Source organism: Aulonocara stuartgranti, assembly GCF_965226115.1.
Source record: "Aulonocara stuartgranti genome assembly, chromosome: 8".
NCBI classification, from domain to species: Eukaryota; Metazoa; Chordata; class Actinopteri; order Cichliformes; family Cichlidae; genus Aulonocara; species Aulonocara stuartgranti.
This window is the reverse complement of record NC_138959.1, coordinates 13,948,844-13,965,387: the sequence shown is the minus strand read 5'-3', so window position 1 is coordinate 13,965,387 and position 16,544 is coordinate 13,948,844. Positions and strand designations below refer to the sequence as shown.

The 16,544-nt window shown below is 41.0% G+C and overlaps 2 protein-coding genes across 5 annotated transcripts in view; one reads left to right on the top strand and one right to left on the bottom strand.

Annotated features, from left to right (window-relative positions):
* afap1l2 (actin filament associated protein 1-like 2) overlaps positions 1-16,544 on the top strand; it is a 45,825-nt gene that overhangs the window by 27,195 nt on the left and 2,086 nt on the right. For 2 of the 4 annotated variants that reach the window (XM_082543313.1, XM_082543314.1), the window contains exons 5-15: positions 8,074-8,185; positions 9,861-9,944; positions 10,396-10,607; positions 11,338-11,517; positions 11,611-11,697; positions 11,789-11,873; positions 11,988-12,092; positions 13,858-14,069; positions 15,223-15,368; positions 16,036-16,147; positions 16,262-16,516. In XM_082543313.1, coding sequence (XP_082399439.1) covers positions 8,074-8,185; positions 9,861-9,944; positions 10,396-10,607; positions 11,338-11,517; positions 11,611-11,697; positions 11,789-11,873; positions 11,988-12,092; positions 13,858-14,069; positions 15,223-15,368; positions 16,036-16,147; positions 16,262-16,516 — 1,590 coding nt within the window. The remainder of the gene's footprint in view (positions 1-8,073; positions 8,186-9,860; positions 9,945-10,395; positions 10,608-11,337; positions 11,518-11,610; positions 11,698-11,788; positions 11,874-11,987; positions 12,093-13,857; positions 14,070-15,222; positions 15,369-16,035; positions 16,148-16,261; positions 16,517-16,544) is intronic. The other 2 variants (XM_082543315.1, XM_082543316.1) reach the window with 1 other exon arrangement.
* LOC309712496 (kelch repeat and BTB domain-containing protein 13) lies at positions 441-2,038 on the bottom strand. Its single transcript, XM_082543322.1, has one exon. It carries the CDS (start codon positions 1,959-1,961, stop codon positions 444-446), a length of 1,518 nt encoding a protein of 505 aa, XP_082399448.1. The 5' UTR covers positions 1,962-2,038; the 3' UTR covers positions 441-443.

The window sequence follows — 16,544 nt, the reverse complement described above, 5'->3', positions numbered from 1 at the left end:
TGCAAGCCGAGGCTTCGTGAAATGTGTTCTCCCTCAGAAGCAGGTATTTAACAACCCATGGGGCTACAAGACTGGAGAGGTGATTGTTCAGGAGTGTGTGAGAGGGAACTACACTGTGTTTCATGTTGACTAGGAGACCAGTGGCTTCTGAATTGGCCCAGTGTGACTTCAGGAAAAAGGTTTAAAACATCCCGTCAGTGCCTTTGAACTTCACACACATGCACAGTGGCCTCCCTACTATAAACTGCAGTAGCAGCTGTTGTTAATCAGTGCAAGTGCTTGTCAGCATGTGTGTGAGAGTGCATGTGAATTGGATGCATTGAAATAAAGTCAATTTTTGTCCATTTGGAGCCTTCAGAATTATTTAGCAGCAGTATTTTCGAGGATTTATTTTATTATTTAAAAACTCAAAAAACGTTTTACTTTTCAGTTGTACAATAATTTCACAAGTGCTGTATAGCTTCCAGATATGCCTCAGACAGGTCTGACAGAGGCATTTCTCCTTCCTTGCCTTCTGCATCCAGCTGTGGTATAACTGGCCCCGTCTTGGGAAGCCTGAGTAAACATGTCCACAGTGAACCACTCTTTGGAAATCCGTTCATCTGCTTACGGGGCTTCCATCCATTTTCAGTGATGGTATACACAAGAGTTAACATGTGTTTCACTGTGAACGCAGAATCCCCCCTGATCATTGCGGTGAACAGAGCTCCCTTGCTGTTGATGTAATGCCCATGCATAGCTGTCCACTGGCCTGTTGTGATATTATAACAATCCATTAGACAGCGAAGAAAGTCGTCACAAGGCCCGTTGCGCATCACATACAAATTGTCCTTGTGAGCTACCATACAGTGGCCATAGCTCTGAGGTCTGATCAGTGTGGTAGCAAGCTTCCACTCATCATTCACAGGTACGTATTCATAGATGTCTGTGGTGTCTGGTGGCTTCCAGAAGCAAATAAATATCCGTCGTCTAGCGACAGCACAAGCTGCAGATGCTACGGGTCGTGGCGCATGCTGTATAAATGTCCACTCTCCTTTTACAACATCATACCTCTCTGCTGTGGAAATTATATTCTTTTGGGACTCTCCACCAATGGCGTAGAGCTGACCCCCGTGCCCAAGAAGGGTAAAATTATATCTGGGTTGCTGGGGACCTGGGAGAGTAGTCCAAAGTCCTGAATCGGGGTTGTAGCAGAAGCTACTGTCCACTGTGTCCTTACTGTAACCAAAAACCCCACCAACGATATATAAGCGATTGTCAACCACTGCTACTCCAGCCATGGAGGTGCTGCAAGCAGTTGGTAGGTCTGTCAGATGTTTCCACTGCCCCTCTTTTTCGTCGAGGTAGCAAACGACCCTGAAGGAGTCTTGCAGCAGCTCCAGTGAAGGAGAATGGGTCCCTATAGCAATAAAAGAAGAAGGGGACAAAGTTTGAGAGTATTGCAGCAGCTCCTCGGGGATTGAACTTTCTGCTTCATCCTTGAGATCATCAAAGGTGTCACAAAGAAAGAGTGCAGCATTGTGAAACAGTGCGTGCACCCCAAATATGGAGGCTGTATGGTAAAGCAGAAGGCAGTTGTCCGAGTCTATAATGTCGCAAAGATGCAGGACCAAATGTTCAACCTGTAGAAAAGCAGCACACTCGACCGCTTCGACAAGCTCATCTGGTTCACTGATGGTGGGAATCTCTCCCCTGCAGACTGCAAGGGCAATGAGGAAACCTCTTGCGTGCACTCCTCCTTTCAGGTAGAGCTCATCTTGCTGACTTTCTTTCATCCCAGAGTGAAAAAGAGCACAGAAATAGTCGCTGTACTTAAGGAGAAAAGCCCGCTCCACAGTGAACCAACTGTCCTCCACCCTCACTCTCAGCCAGCCTGCCTGGCACTCTCTGTTCTCCAGATCAAGGGTCGCATTCTCGGCATGAATATCCCGGTTGATTCCCAGGCCTTCGGGCATTTCCATGGTCTCTTAAACCAGGATCTCTGTTCTTCCTAAAACGGCCTCTCAAGTAATTATTTTGTGTGTGACTCGAGTGTGGAATAGCCATTTTTTCCCTCGAGCTGCATGGTAAATAAAGATTTGTGTGAGCTCCATTGCGTCCTGTCTGCATGGTCTTAAAATAGAGATGGACTATAGATAGCAGCTGTGCCACTTGCAAGCGTCAGGCAGGGAAAGGAAAACTGTTGACATGCACTGTAGCGGTAATGTGGCTGCCGGCAACTGGTCATTATCATAACCGCAATAAGACTGGCTAGCATAAAGTAAGTATTTACTGAATTATTCATGATTACGTTATCCCTTTAAATCCAGCTTGGTTTAAAATGGCTATTTAAATGTTACACATGAAGACCCATTTGCAGCCATACATTTTAAGTAGGTAACTTGAAAAGGATTAAGCTGGCAAAAAAGGGACTGGTACCAAAAATATCAAGGTTTTAGAAAAGGTCAAAGTTTTCCCAAGAAGGCAAAATAACAGGAAAACAAATAGTTTGTGTCATGTGAAATCTTTGCATTCTGCCTCCTGCCATGTAGATAACGTATAGTCTCTTTTCTTTTTTATTTTCACTCATTAAATTTTTAATTTCATAATTTCTAAATCAAAAAAGTTACTAAGTAACAAGTAACAGAGGCAAAGGATCAGGGATTTTTCCTGAACTCTGTTCTCTAGAAACCAAACTGATAATTTTTATCACCACCTTTTACATTGAGCTCCCAGCAGGCTTTCAGATACACTGTGTGTGTGTGTGTGTGTGTGTGTGTGTGTGTGTGTGTGTGTGTGTGTGTGTGTGTGTGTGTGTGCTTTCACTGCACCGAATTCTTGGCATGGGAACCAGGGATTTTCCATGTTCCTCTGACTGTTCGTTTTTTGGGCTCTCTTTTCCCACTCTTTACTCAAAGCCCCTCCACCACACCCCGCCACCCTCTCTCATTGCTTTGTTATTTATCCTCCAACTCCTCATTTCTTCCCTTCTAGTCGATGTTTCTGTGGTGAAGAAGTGTGTTTGTGCGTGAGAGAAGTGAAAGGAAGGGGCTAAAGTGACTATTAGAGACAGAAGAATAGCAAAGTCTTCTGGGAGAATGGATACACACACCTGGCATGTCCCTGATGCTTTTTCACCAGTGCAACACCTCCCTGGAATGGCTTACTATGCTTCTCTTCAGGCTTGGCTCAGACAACAAGCCAATTTAATATATTTGGAGTTGAGGAAATGTAAAAAGAAAAAGAAAAAAGATAGAGATAAGAGTGGGTGGGCAGTCTGGGGTGGCTTACTGCGGTTCCTCTGGAATGCCTGACTTTTTGTTTTAATTAATAGCAGATGCTTAACTCTTGACTACTTTTTTTAAACTCTGGAGAAGTTTACACTCTTGCAGTGAGAGAGTGAGAGAGAAGTGAGAAACAGAATAATAACTTTCTCAGGAAATTCCTGTTAACTGCTTTTGTATATAACTATTATTAAGGCTTAGACCAGGCTTGTCTCTAACTCTCTTGACTTGTTATTTGCAGTATATATGGGTTATGAAACCATGAGCTCTATGTAAAAACGGACATAGCCACAATGTTGTCACCTGTTGGATTGAGTTTGGCATTTTGGCCATGGTCATCTTGAATACTTTAAATCAGGGCATCAACAGCAAGGGGTGGATCTAAGTGTTGAGGACACTGAGAGCACATTGTCATATGGCAGAAACTTGTCAATACCAAGATAGTCATACCCGTAATCGATTGTTGTTTGTTCACTCTAAACATAACATCCATCCACCATCAATTTTCTTATCTGGGCTCAAGTCTCAGGGCACACACTCTATGCCAAGACCTTCCACTCCCCACACCAGCCAAGAGATGTAATCTCTCGAGTGTATCGTGGATCTGCTACAGGGCCTCCTCCCAGCAGGACATGCTCAGACGACCTCACCTACAAGGTACCTAGGAGGCATCCTATTCATATGTCCAAGTCACTTCATTTGGTTCCTTTTGATGTGGAGTAGTGGCCAGGCTCTGAATCCCTCTCAATTTACAAATTTCCTCTAAGGAAGAATACAGCCACCCTTCGGAGGAAGCTCATATCTGACGCTAGTATCCATGATTCAGTTCTTTCAGGCACTACCCAGAGCTCACGGCCAAAGGTGAAGGTCGGAAGATCAGTGCTTCCCTTAGCACTCTCTTAATCACAAAAAAATGGTACAGCGCTCACATCGCTCCCAAAACCCACATCAATCCATCTTTCGATGTCCATCTCCACTCAGACCTAGAGAGTCTTAAAATCAGCTTGTGCACTATTCTTTTTTCTGATCATGGCCTCAGATTTGGAAGTGCTAATTCTCATTCCTATAGTTTGATACTCAGCAGCAAGTTTTTCTTGAGGTCACCGCTTGATCATCTGCAAAAGAAGAAGAGACATGATCCTGAGCCACTTGGGTAATTGGCTGGGGGTAAATGTAACATTAATATACAAAATAAACATAAATCTAACTTGGAAATAGCAATTGAGATGATAAGTTGACGAGGAGAGAATTTACCTAGATCATAAATCAGGAAAAATCTAAAATATTTTCATTGATTTCTTTACAGTTGAATTCAATTTTGAAGCCCCCTGTTGGCAATTAGGATAAATGGGGGTTTACATGACTTAATTTTAGTTTTGCCTCCATCATTTTCTACAACCTAAATTATAAAGTTATAATAATTTTACAGAAATAAACGAGTAAGAAGGAGTGATGTAACTCCTGTGATTAAAAATAACAATGGTCAATAGACACCCTAGTAATGCCAACATCTTATCTCAGTGGTTATCACTGTTGCCTCATAGTAGGGTGTTTAAACCAAGAGTACAACTTCTTCTGTTGCTGATTTGCTTCAGTATTTCCTGCTATCAAAAAAACGTGGTAGGTTTTTTCTGCTTATCACCTAACTGGAAACACACACACACACACTGACAGTTTCACTTACGAATTAAAGAAAGTTCAGAAGAATATGTGGGCACAAGTGAGCCAATATACCTGTAGCAGCATCAGTTATTATCAGCATCAGTTACCTGTGTGTTTAAATAGACTTTATATATTTTGGTCATTTTCGAGAGCAGGTCTCATGACACACTGACAGTCACATTTGCTGATGCTTGTATAATGACGCATCTTAAATAGCTCCATGATGTATAAGGGATGTTACCCTCCCTAAACGGCCGTGATAACATTTCTGCCAACACATTGCTTAGTGGCTGCTTTCCTCCATGTTCAGGCATGCAGGCTAATCACACAAGTGAGTCTTCATCACTGTGACTGCTCGCGGACCGTGACATGACGCCAGTTATTATAACATCTGCTATGGATTACTGAAAATGTCTTAGCTCACTGAAGTGATATGGTGGGAAAAGCTCACTAACAGGGAATTCCCTGTTTACTGGGAGTTGCTGCGTCTGTCACTGACAGCCCACATCAGAAATAATGATTTTTACACAAACAGACAAATATGGCTGTGTTTTTATTTTTTGTTGTTCTGTTTCTAAGCTGAACCAGTAAATCACTCTGGTATCTGTAGACCCACCACAGGTTTGTGACCGCTAAACACAATTTATCACTGCTTTCTCTCTCATTTGTTTCTGTATATTTTAAGCGTGGCTGATTTGGGGCAACTAAAAGTACCATTCACACTCTCATCATATGGTATATTGAGTTATTCTGTTTACAGAGCAGCTGAAGGACCGCAACCTTTCAGAGAATGTGAAAGCTGTACAATAAGTAAATATAATAAAAATAAGCAGAATGCTTTAAAGTATACTAATTTCAATAAGTAGAAGTGAAAGTGAAAGAATTCAAACAGTGGGATATATGTAATTTTTTTTAACTTCCTTTAACTTCACTGCCTCAGAAGAATAACCCTTATGTGGAAGTCTGACTCCAGTATCTCTCAGTTTATCTGAGATAAGAAAAAGAATACATAGATTGCATCTTCACTGGCAGCTACTGAAGTTTTTAAGCGGGCAAGTCATTTTATTTCCAGATTGCACCAAGACCAAACTTGCATATCTGCCATCTTCTGATTGCCACCATTGATACTTCATAGGATTATTTCGCAACTTCAGGGTATTGAGGCTGTTTTCCAGTGATGAAATTCTTCCTTCTTGGAAGGTCCTTCCCCCACACATCATGCATGAGTCCAAAGGTTTAAGGTTGTTCAAAGTGTGAAAATAAACACCTGATTAATTAATATGGTCTTCAAATTACCTGCATTTTTGAAGTTGACAGCTTTTCCCACAAGACTGAGTTTTAATAAAAGGTACCACATGCTGTTTCAAAGCATCTCCTAAAAGATGCTGATTAGTAATGCTTGTTTTATACTACCATGGTTATATCTGGTTACATAGCTGTTTGCCTACATAGCCTGGGGAGAAGTTTTGAACACAAATGCAAAAGCAATGCAAATGCGTTCCCATGTTCTCCTCTAAAAACCCAAACGGCACGTTGTTCAACCGTGCGTAGGCTGAATGCCGAATGGTTGACAAGTGGGCCAGAATGGGGCGAGGGTGCAGAAGTCTGAAAAAACATTAAAGTTCAAAAATAAAGTATTGAAAACATAGACATGCGCTGCAGTGGATGCTTTTCCTTATTTTCAAAGCTCAGTTTCACAAGACCACAGATTGGTTGAACCACATACTTTGGACACGTGTGACAGCAGATGCTCTGTGCAGGTAGATGGACTGTATATGGTCTACCAATGCACTGCCAAAAGAGAAGCAAGTTCAGCCCATAAGACTGACAAATGGCAGTGACAAACTTTCTGCACCACTCTACATTTAACCAGTTATTATAACTTTGGCTCCACACTGTGTCTATCATCCTGTCTCCCTCACATCACCCCCAACCAGGGGCAGTGCATTGCTGCCACTCTGAGCCTCCTGGGTTCTTCTGGAGATGTCTTCCTGTTAAAAGGGAGTTTTTCCTTTCCACTCTTGCCAGAGTGCTTGCTCACAGAGAGTTTTCTCTTTATTATTCTAGGGTCTTTACTTGATAGTATAAAGCACCTGGAGGCCATAAAAATAGAGAGGAATAGAATAGAATCTTCTGCTAGATTAGTTTACTGTGTAACTTCTAACTGTTATATGTCTACTAATGTGTCTAACCACACAATGTCATTGATTGGTTTGTGGATTTAGATTTAATAAGCCTTTAAAATCTTATTTTTTTGTGTGATTTTTTTGTGTCAGTCACAAAGTAGAAATAGCCTAAATTGTTAACAAGAACTAAGAAGTTTATTGTGACTTTGCTTTTCCATCCTCCTGGAGAGCGTTACCAGTAGCTACCAGTAGAGTGCTATGCTTGTCCTGCTTTGATTCAAGCTTTATTCTTAATTTACCCAAAGAAAAGTGATACAGAGAGAGTGAGGCTCAGTTGTAACAGTGTAAATATTCAGGAGCCATTATGCTGCACAAGCAACATCTGTCTAATGTATCGAGCAAAATCTTGAGCTTCATTAAAAAGAAGAAGAAGAAGCTAAATATAAAAAACAAAAAAACAAAAACACAACTGGAGACAGATGTGTTTGTTTTGGTTTTGATTTTAGTCAAGCATTAAGTGTTGGGGAGACAGTCTTTACCACACAGGAGACAGAAGTGAAGCCAGACTGCTGAGTGATTTCAGGAAAGCCACACACACATATATACCCCTACGCACACACACATACCCACACACACAAATATACGACACCCTTCTCTTCTTCCTTGCTCACACAAACACTCCCTCTTCCCTAAAGGCAAACGTGCTAGTAGTTACCAGGTCTTGCCTCCCAGGTCAGAGGAGGTTTGGTTACACGAGGAATTCCCTAGTTATTCCTGAAGTGACAGCTGGGATTAACCACATGTTCAGCCTGTGGGAATAACACATGTCGATGTGTGCGTGTGTGCATGTGTATGCGCGTGTGTTCAGAGCACTTAATTACCACTGGTCTAGAAACTATAATGACAGTAGGTTTGGGGGTGACGTTAAATGAACAAAAAGCACAGACATTTACAATCCCACACTTCTCTTTTTTGGGTACTTTTCTCGTTTTTGACTCCCTCATCTTTCTCTCATCTGTCAGGGTGTGGTGTGTCGGGAACCGTTCCCTTTGCCTCCAGTACCAGCTCCAGCCTGTGCAGACGCTTCAGAGAGTTACTATGAGGAGGCTCAACCCTATGAGGAAACTGTCAATGGTAAGAACTGTGTTCAAAGTTAGATGTATCATCTATCGCACAGCCCCAGGTGATGAATTCATACTACTGCAAAGAATATCAGTATTATTTTTAATGCAGCCTTCCTATTTGAAGCAATTCTTCGTGTTTGTGTGAGTGTGTGCCACAAAATATTTGAGACTGCTTCTTTACAGAAATAGTTTTTTTTTAAGTGTATATTCATAATTCTGACGCTGTTAAATTGAATTTTACAATCACTTCTTTTAAATTAAGACCATTTTCATTTAGATATATTTTTATTGTTTCAGTTCAACTATGTAAGTTACAGACATTTCAGACCTGCTGTGCCTTTTTCTTAGCTTAACATTTTAGCTTGAGCTGTAAAATAAAGCGAAAAGAGTTGCCTAGGTACTGGAACAAATAACTGAGTAAGTGGTAAGACCCGCACCACAATTATAAGAAACCAGTCTGTATTACCAGTTTTTGCGCAATAGCGGCGTTTCACAGCTCTGTGGGAAAGAATTAGGTAACAATTGTTCGAATATAACACATGTCAGCTTTTTATTCAGTACTGGAAGCTTTTTCTTCAGAATTGTTACTAAACACATTTTTACCACAGCTGCAAAGAATATTCTGTCCTGTTTGGCCTGTGGTTGTTTGTTATTAGTCATACTGTATAATCATCAGCAACAAGCAGAATGTCAGAATGGGAGTGAAAGGTGGTTTAAGTGAATATCAGTGATAGCATGGTTGTTCCAGAAACTGCTGACTGTTTTCTCTAGGGTTCACAGAGAATCATCTAAAAAAGAGAAAATATCCAGTAAGCAGGAGTTCTCTGTCCAAAAATACTTAACTAAGGTCAGAGGAGACTAGCGAGACTGTTTTTAGATGATAGGAAGGCAACAGTAAACATCCACTTGTTATGGTCAAGGCATGCAGAAGAGCATCTCTTGAGTTACAGCAGCAGAAGACCACACCGGGTCTCACTCCTATTAATGAAAACTGCTACACTTCGGACTTGATTGTTGCCAAAATTGGACAAAAGAAGACTGGAAATGGTGATGCTGGGTTCAGAATTTAACATAGACCCATCCTTCTGGCTGGTGGTGATGGTGCGGGGCATGTTTTCTTGCCACACTTTGGACCCCTTAGTACAAACTGACCATAATTTAAACACCTTAGCCTTCTGAGTATTGTTGCTGACCATGTCCGTCTCTTCATGACAACAGTGTAGCCATCTTCTGATGACTTCTTCCAACTGGATAACACACCATCTCACAAGGCTCAGATAATCTGATTTCTGGAACACGACAATGAGTTCTTTGTACTCAGGTGGAGTCCTCAGTCACCAGGGCTCAAGAGATTTAAATCACGGATATACAGCCGACAAATCAGCAGCAACTGTGTGATGTTATCATGTCAATATGGACAAAAACCTCAGAGGAATGTTTCCAGCACCTTGTTGAATCTATGCCACAAAGACTTAAGGCGGCTTTGAAGAAAAAACGAAGTGGCCCGTGAATGCATTTGAAAAAGAAAACATATGTGAATTGGCCAAAGAGAATGCAATAATGAATATGTACAAGATTTATTTATTTTTGTAATCTTTTCTATGATTATTATTCAAAGGCATTATGTTCTGTCCAATCTCCCCTATGTTGCTTTTCTTCCTCCTGTTTCCTTTGATATTATTTAGATCTGGACTGTTTTGGCCATCGCTCAGGGCCCTGGATACGAGAGTACAGCTCTGACAGTGTGGTCTATGCTGTTATCACCAGGGGTAGCTAGGACTTGTTTGTCTGTCTGTGTGGCATGAATGCAGGCGATTGCATAAATCCAAAATTCAAATTGGGAAGCCAGCATGTCCCCAAAGTGCTCGTTGTCCAGTTTTATCAGCGCCGTGCATGTAAGGGAACAGTTTCATCATCAATCAGCCTCATACTATCAATTTCCTGAGTTTATTATTTTCCCTTTCATCATAACTTTGTTTCATCATTTTCCTGTCTGCTTACCATCAGTACTGAAAATGTGTGTTTGCTCAATGCTTTAGGAAATCCTCCTCCATTCAAGAAAGTCACAAAGGTCCAAAAAACAGAGATTAACTTTATTTTTCATTCACTCTCATCGCACAGATTTTGCTTCTCCTAATCCTTGCTTTCGACGCCCTGCCATTTTTCATCCCTTGTAGCCCATGCAGTGTCGTAATCTTTAGCTTTGCTTGCCCTTTGTAGATGATGGAGAGGCGGTAAGCAGCTCATATGAGTCCTACGATGAGGAGGAAGTGACCAGAGAGAAGTCGTCATCAGCTCAGCACCAGTGGCCATCAGCAGAGGCGTCTATTGAGCTGATGAAAGATGCTCGCATCTGCGCTTTCCTGTGGAGGAAGAAATGGCTTGGCCAGTGGGCCAAACAGCTTTGCGTTATCAAAGACCATCATCTGCTGGTGGGTAAACGACTGTATTAACACTGCAGTGAGGTTTTGTGTTATGATATTGCGTGTTATGATTGTGTTGTGATACGTAGAAGAAAAAAAATCTAAACCAAATTAGCCCATATATTAAAAAGAATAGGGCTGTGTATAGTCCCTGTAATATTTTGTATGCTAGAAAGCCGGTGTGTAGGCTTTACTTTTTAACTGTTCAACTGACAGCTGCCAGAGATTCTTAATAGCAAGCGCTGAATGAACAGCTGTCAAGAAATAGATCTGTGACAACGCATATGCAACTTCCTCTGAAACTGACTTGTTATATTTTTATATTTTTCTTGGTATTAAAAGACAAATGTTCCCTCTAGAATGCTCGTCTAGCATTCTAGAGGGTAATTACCTATGAACACTTTTTTTAACAGGCTATCTAAAGCATGGAGTTCGCACGAGTGGCTGTTTTCACTTTCTTAAAAAGTCTACTGTAAAACCTTTATTCTAATATGATTCAAATCAATAAACACATTCAGGAATTTACCCAATTTTTACTTTGCTGTTAGATAGGTAGGTAATGGTTTATGGTTGAGAAGACTGCCTAGTAACTACACAAATCTGCTGATTATTCTAAACACTGATTGGTTGACAACATTTACTATTTACCTTCTAGCTTGTTTTGGTCAGCATGCAGCTAAAATTAAAGGACAGTAATTCATTTTTAACGAAGCTTGCATGTTGATTCTGCCTCTCTCAGTGCTATAAAAGCTCCAAGGAGCAGACACCTCTGCTGGATGTGAGTCTGCTGGGCTGCAGTGTTGTTTACAAAGAGAAGCAGTTAAAGAGGAAAGAGCACAAGCTGAAGATTATTCCAGTGGGTGGGGAGACCATTGTCCTGGGCTTGCAGAGCAAAGAACAGGCTGAGCAGTGGCTGAAGGTAACACGTTCACAGTAGCTTGCTTTCGAGATCATTGGATGGTTATTTATTTGTTCGCAATATCAAAATGAGAACATCTTGTTTTTGCTCCAGGTTATTCAAGAGATCAGTCCCAAGCCAGCTGATAGCTGTGACCCCCAACACACTGTGTCTGACTCCCCAAGGCTTATTTGTACTAAGGTACATTGATCTGTTGTGATCAGACATCATGTTTTTGATGAGACTTTTGATAAGATTTCAAAATGACTAAAATATAGCCATGAATCCACAGGGAGAGCTGAGTGAGAGATACTCTGTGGCTTCAGAGAGCGGCAGCAGCACAGACAGCCATGCTGAAACGCCAGAAAGCAAAGATGGTAAGCTCCTCTGTGGGGTTTTAGCTTTTATCTGCTGTGCTCCACATGTTCAAGGAGAGGGTGTAAAAAGAAAAAATAGTCAATTTGTCGTCCTTCTCCTCCTCTTTTCCACAGTGAAGAAAAAATATGGAGCAGGTTTAATGTTCAGCAACCTGATGAACATCGGCAAGAAAAAACCCTCCGCACTCGAGAGCCCAGAGAAATGTGTCGACACCTCAGGTTCGCAAAAATCTACTTAACTTCAAAGTTCAAAGTTTGCTGCTTTTAATTGCAGGATGGCATTCGTACTGGCATGAGAGGTCTAATGAAGGTCTAAGGCAAGGGGGTCAAACATAAGGCCCAGGGGCCAGAATCGGCCCAGCAAAGACTCCAGTCTGGCCAACTGGATGCCTTTTTGAAAATGTGAAGTAGGGCATAAATTATTGGGCTTTTAAATGTATTTTTAACAAGTTTTGCAGCTTTACCTGTTAAAAAAGACCTTTCTCATAGCCATTCCTGCTACATCAAAGTAATTAAGTAAGAAATTACAGTTACAATTAAATAACAGAAAAGTTCCTGTTTTTTCAAGATTGCCTATAAAAATGTAAAAAAGGTAAAAAGGACATTTTCTGTGAATTAACAGAAACTCTCTAATCCGGTTATTTTTAAAATTTACACTCAGAGTCATGCTGAACAGTTTCTTTCATTTACTCCACCAGCAGAAAAAACTACGACCTATTGTTGAAATTACACTTCTTTTTTCTTTTATTTGGATATCTCAATGATTAAAAGTGTAGTTAAATTTCTGCACACTGACAGAAAGGGGAGTTTCACTGGTCCAGCCTTCTTAGGATCAAAGTGAGTCATAAAAGACTTGTAATCTAAAATGAGCTTGACATCCCCGGTCGAAGGTAAATATATCGTAGTAGTAACATTTATTACCCTTTCAATAATTCCATTTATATCTCATGATAAATGTAAGATGAATGCAAGCACAACGACAAAGACATACTGTCGGAGACATTACAGACACTTGTGATTGAATTGCATGACAGATTTTGCCCCTTGTAGTAATTTACACATTCGCCCAACAAGCAAAAGATCACCAGTTTTCCAAGAGGAGACAAAGATCCCTTTGTGTTTGTGTCAGGGAGGACAGCTGATGTAAAAACTCAAAGTATAAAACACGTGAATAAGGAAGTAGAGAAAAGTAGTTTTTTTAGTGTCTTTAAGTAACGTCCTCACTAAAAGCTACCTGTTGATGCGCCCACTTTCATTTTCTTGGTGTTTAACTAACGAAACCTAGCATGACACCAACTCATCCACAATATCCATAACATTTTCAAATTAACACTCATTGCATCATCAGATAAGTCCTACATTTGCTAGTACAGCAAGTAAATAAAACTGGAGATATGACACTCCCCTGTGGGCTCCTGGTGGTAATAATAGCACCATGCACTCCAGCACCGTCCGTCAAAAAGGTCTCAACCCACCTCATGATTGGGCTGGCATAGCACCTGCATATCATTTTGGTTGGTCCAGATAACATTAGATTGTATGCAAGACATACAAAAAAGCACCGTCTCTGTTTCTTCCCTGTGTTATATGCAAAATAAAGCAGTTTGTTTTGAACCTCACTGTGAACATGGTCTAATGATGTTCTGTCAAAACTCCTCATTGTAATATATGTTAGTGCTACTGGATTATAATCATTTAGTCCATAATGATATGCACCCTCTATGGCAGACTGTTGGTTTTCAGCAACAAACAAGATTATATGACAGCAATTTGTAAGCACTGGTTTAAGTAAGAACCAGTATGAATTGTGAGGTTTATCACATCAAGCAAGCATATATTTCTTTCAGTCAAGTGGAATTACCTTAAAGCCACGCAGTGTAAGTTTCTGCGACTTCAGTATTTGTTTTCTTTGCACAGTATTAATTTCTAAGAGAAGTAAAAAAGGAAACTTCATATTTATGTTTTCTCCTCCATCCTCTTTCAGGCTACCTCAATGTACTGGTGAACAGTCAGTGGCGGACCTGCTGGTGTCTTATAAAGAATGGACAGCTGTGGTTTTACCAAGACAAGGGCAAGAACAAAGTAACCCAACCTGCTGTGTCTCTAGAGGGCTGCAATGTTTTGCCTGACCCCAGCCCAGAGCACCTATACTCCTTTCGGATTGACATGGATGGCACACAGATGGCAACTCTAGAGGTAGATTACCGCTTTATGTTCTCTACATTTAAATGTTTGTAGGGGGGTTAGATTGGTGAGAAAATGCTGGAGGCTTTGTTATCATGCAAAATAAATACTTTGCACTGGGTGGAAACCCAACCACGCAGGTTTCAGTTAGTCAGGAGTGGAACAGCGGTGTGCTGCAAGCTCAAAGCGCTACTTAACCAAAGCTTATTGAAAATAGACCATGATATCGCATGTACACACAGCATGTTTCCTGTCTGCAGCTCATGCTTGCCTCAGATGAGAGCTTACTTTGGGCTTACCGCTTAGCTCTAAGCGGTGGGCTCAAATGTCTGGCAGGATGTAAATGTGTGGAAAAAAGCAAATACCGAGTCAGCAAAATGAGAAAAGATGCACAGCTGCTTCTTGGAACCCTCAACAAACATGTCCTCATCTGAAACTCACTTTCTGCTGACATCAGACAGCATATGTAATATATGTGCGCACACAAGGGTGGTCTGGGAGCTTGAATGGGTGTGGGTGCATGTGTACATATGCAAGTGTGCGTCTTTGTGTAAAGGGTGTGGATGTACTGGGCTTTTGGGGGACTAATGCTACACCCTTTTTCATTAAGCTTCCAGTACCACCCAGCTGCAGTGCATGTTTGGTCAATGGAATTCAATGTTTAGTCTTCTGGGATGTGTTCTGTTTTTTTCCTTCTTGTCATAAGGTTAACATTAAAACTATTTTAATTCAAATAAATATGCGACGTCAAACCATTATGTAATATGTGTAATAGTTAACCTTCTAATTTAGACAAGCTGTTTGAATCTTCCAAAATAATAAAAGGCAGTAAACACATCGTGTCATATCAGGTTGTTTTACGTGCCTCAATCTCAATCTTACTTATTTAATAGAGAATTCTTAAGAAGCAGTTTGATCCAAAATACCAAATCCGAGAAACAGCTCTTTCCTCTTATATTTTTCTAGTTAAGTCTAACAGCTCGGCTTGTACGGTTCATTTCTTAAAGTTTAGTTCAGAGAACCGCTGCTTGGAAATGGTGCTGTAGCAATCATTTCATTAATTAAAAATGGCATCCAAATTAAACTCTGAGAATTTAAAAACATGATGTTGCAAGTGCATGGTTTACAGTGAATGCTTGTCCTTTTCTTTTCCATCCCCTCCCAGGCTAAGACATCAGCAGATATGGGTCACTGGCTGGGACTCTTGCTGTCACAGACGGGAAGCAAAACAGATCCAGAGGAGCTGACATACGACTATGTCAATGCTGAGAGGATCTCCACTATTGTCAATGCTGCGAGGACTTCCTTATAGTAAGTTATTCGCTTTTGTTCACCTCAATATGCAGATTTCCAGCTCCATATCTTATTCTTGGACTTTAGTAGAGTGGTTCTGCGTCATTCACAGTTTGAAATAATCCTCATTTATCACGCATTGATCTTTGGTCCAACTTTGCTTTAAATGGACCGGTGCTTAAACGCCGCATTTCTAGTCTATTTGAGCACTCAAAGCACTTTTTTACTACAAGAGTCATTCACCCATTCACACATATGTGCTTTATTCTATGCCAAATCACCTTTAATCTAACATAACACACTCACACTTCAATGGATGCATCAAGGGAAACTTTTATTCCCCGAGGACGACATGCAGAATAGAGGAGCCAGAGGTCAAACTACCAACCTTATGATTGGTACACGGCTTGCTCTATCTTTCAAGCCACAGCCACTGCTTTAAAACTGTCTTTCTTCCGATTGGTCAGTCCTCACAAACAAAACATTTGAACTGCAGCTGCTGTGTTCACAGCCAGAACAGTGCCTCAGATGACCAAAATAATATAACATCCCCTCTCTTTGACATCATCCAGATAGAAGAGTATATAAAGCTGTCTAAATGCCGGTGTTTTAAGCAGTCTGAAGTCTGAGCTTTTGGAGAGGACTACCACTGCACAAGGTTATTTGTTATTGTGTGTCTTTCTAGCTTGATGCAGAGGAGGTATTCAGAGCCAAACACCTACATAGACACCCTACCTTCTATTTCTCACAACTCTGATGATCTGTACGATGATGTGGCCTCTATAGCTGACCCAGAGGTACGCTGTCACGAAACCCGATGCAATGTTTTGAGATTTTAACTTTCAGTTTAATATTGACTCAGTCATCTGGCCACAAGCCATCTCCTAATTTCCTCCTCTCGTGTCATACAGGATGCTGAGGAGAATAGCCAGACAAACTGCGAGGGCAACAATCTCCAGAAAGACAATGAAACATGCTCACAAGACAATACCAAGGGCCCACAGGGTACAGAACAAGACTCTGAAAACAGGATTTACCTAGACCTCGTCCCTGTGCGCTCTTTCCTTCATACATCCTCTGGAGGGAAACTTTCCCCTAAAGAAGCTTCGAGACATTCCCTAATACCAGCAGATGACAAGAAGGACTCCTCTTCTCAAGTTAAAGAGGTAGGAAATTAGAGTTTATTGACAACCT

Excerpts from the sequence above, each read along its gene's own strand:
- LOC309712496 (XM_082543322.1), bottom strand. The coding sequence starts at position 1,961 with ATGGAAATGCCCGAAGGCCTGGGAATCAACCGGGATATTCATGCCGAG.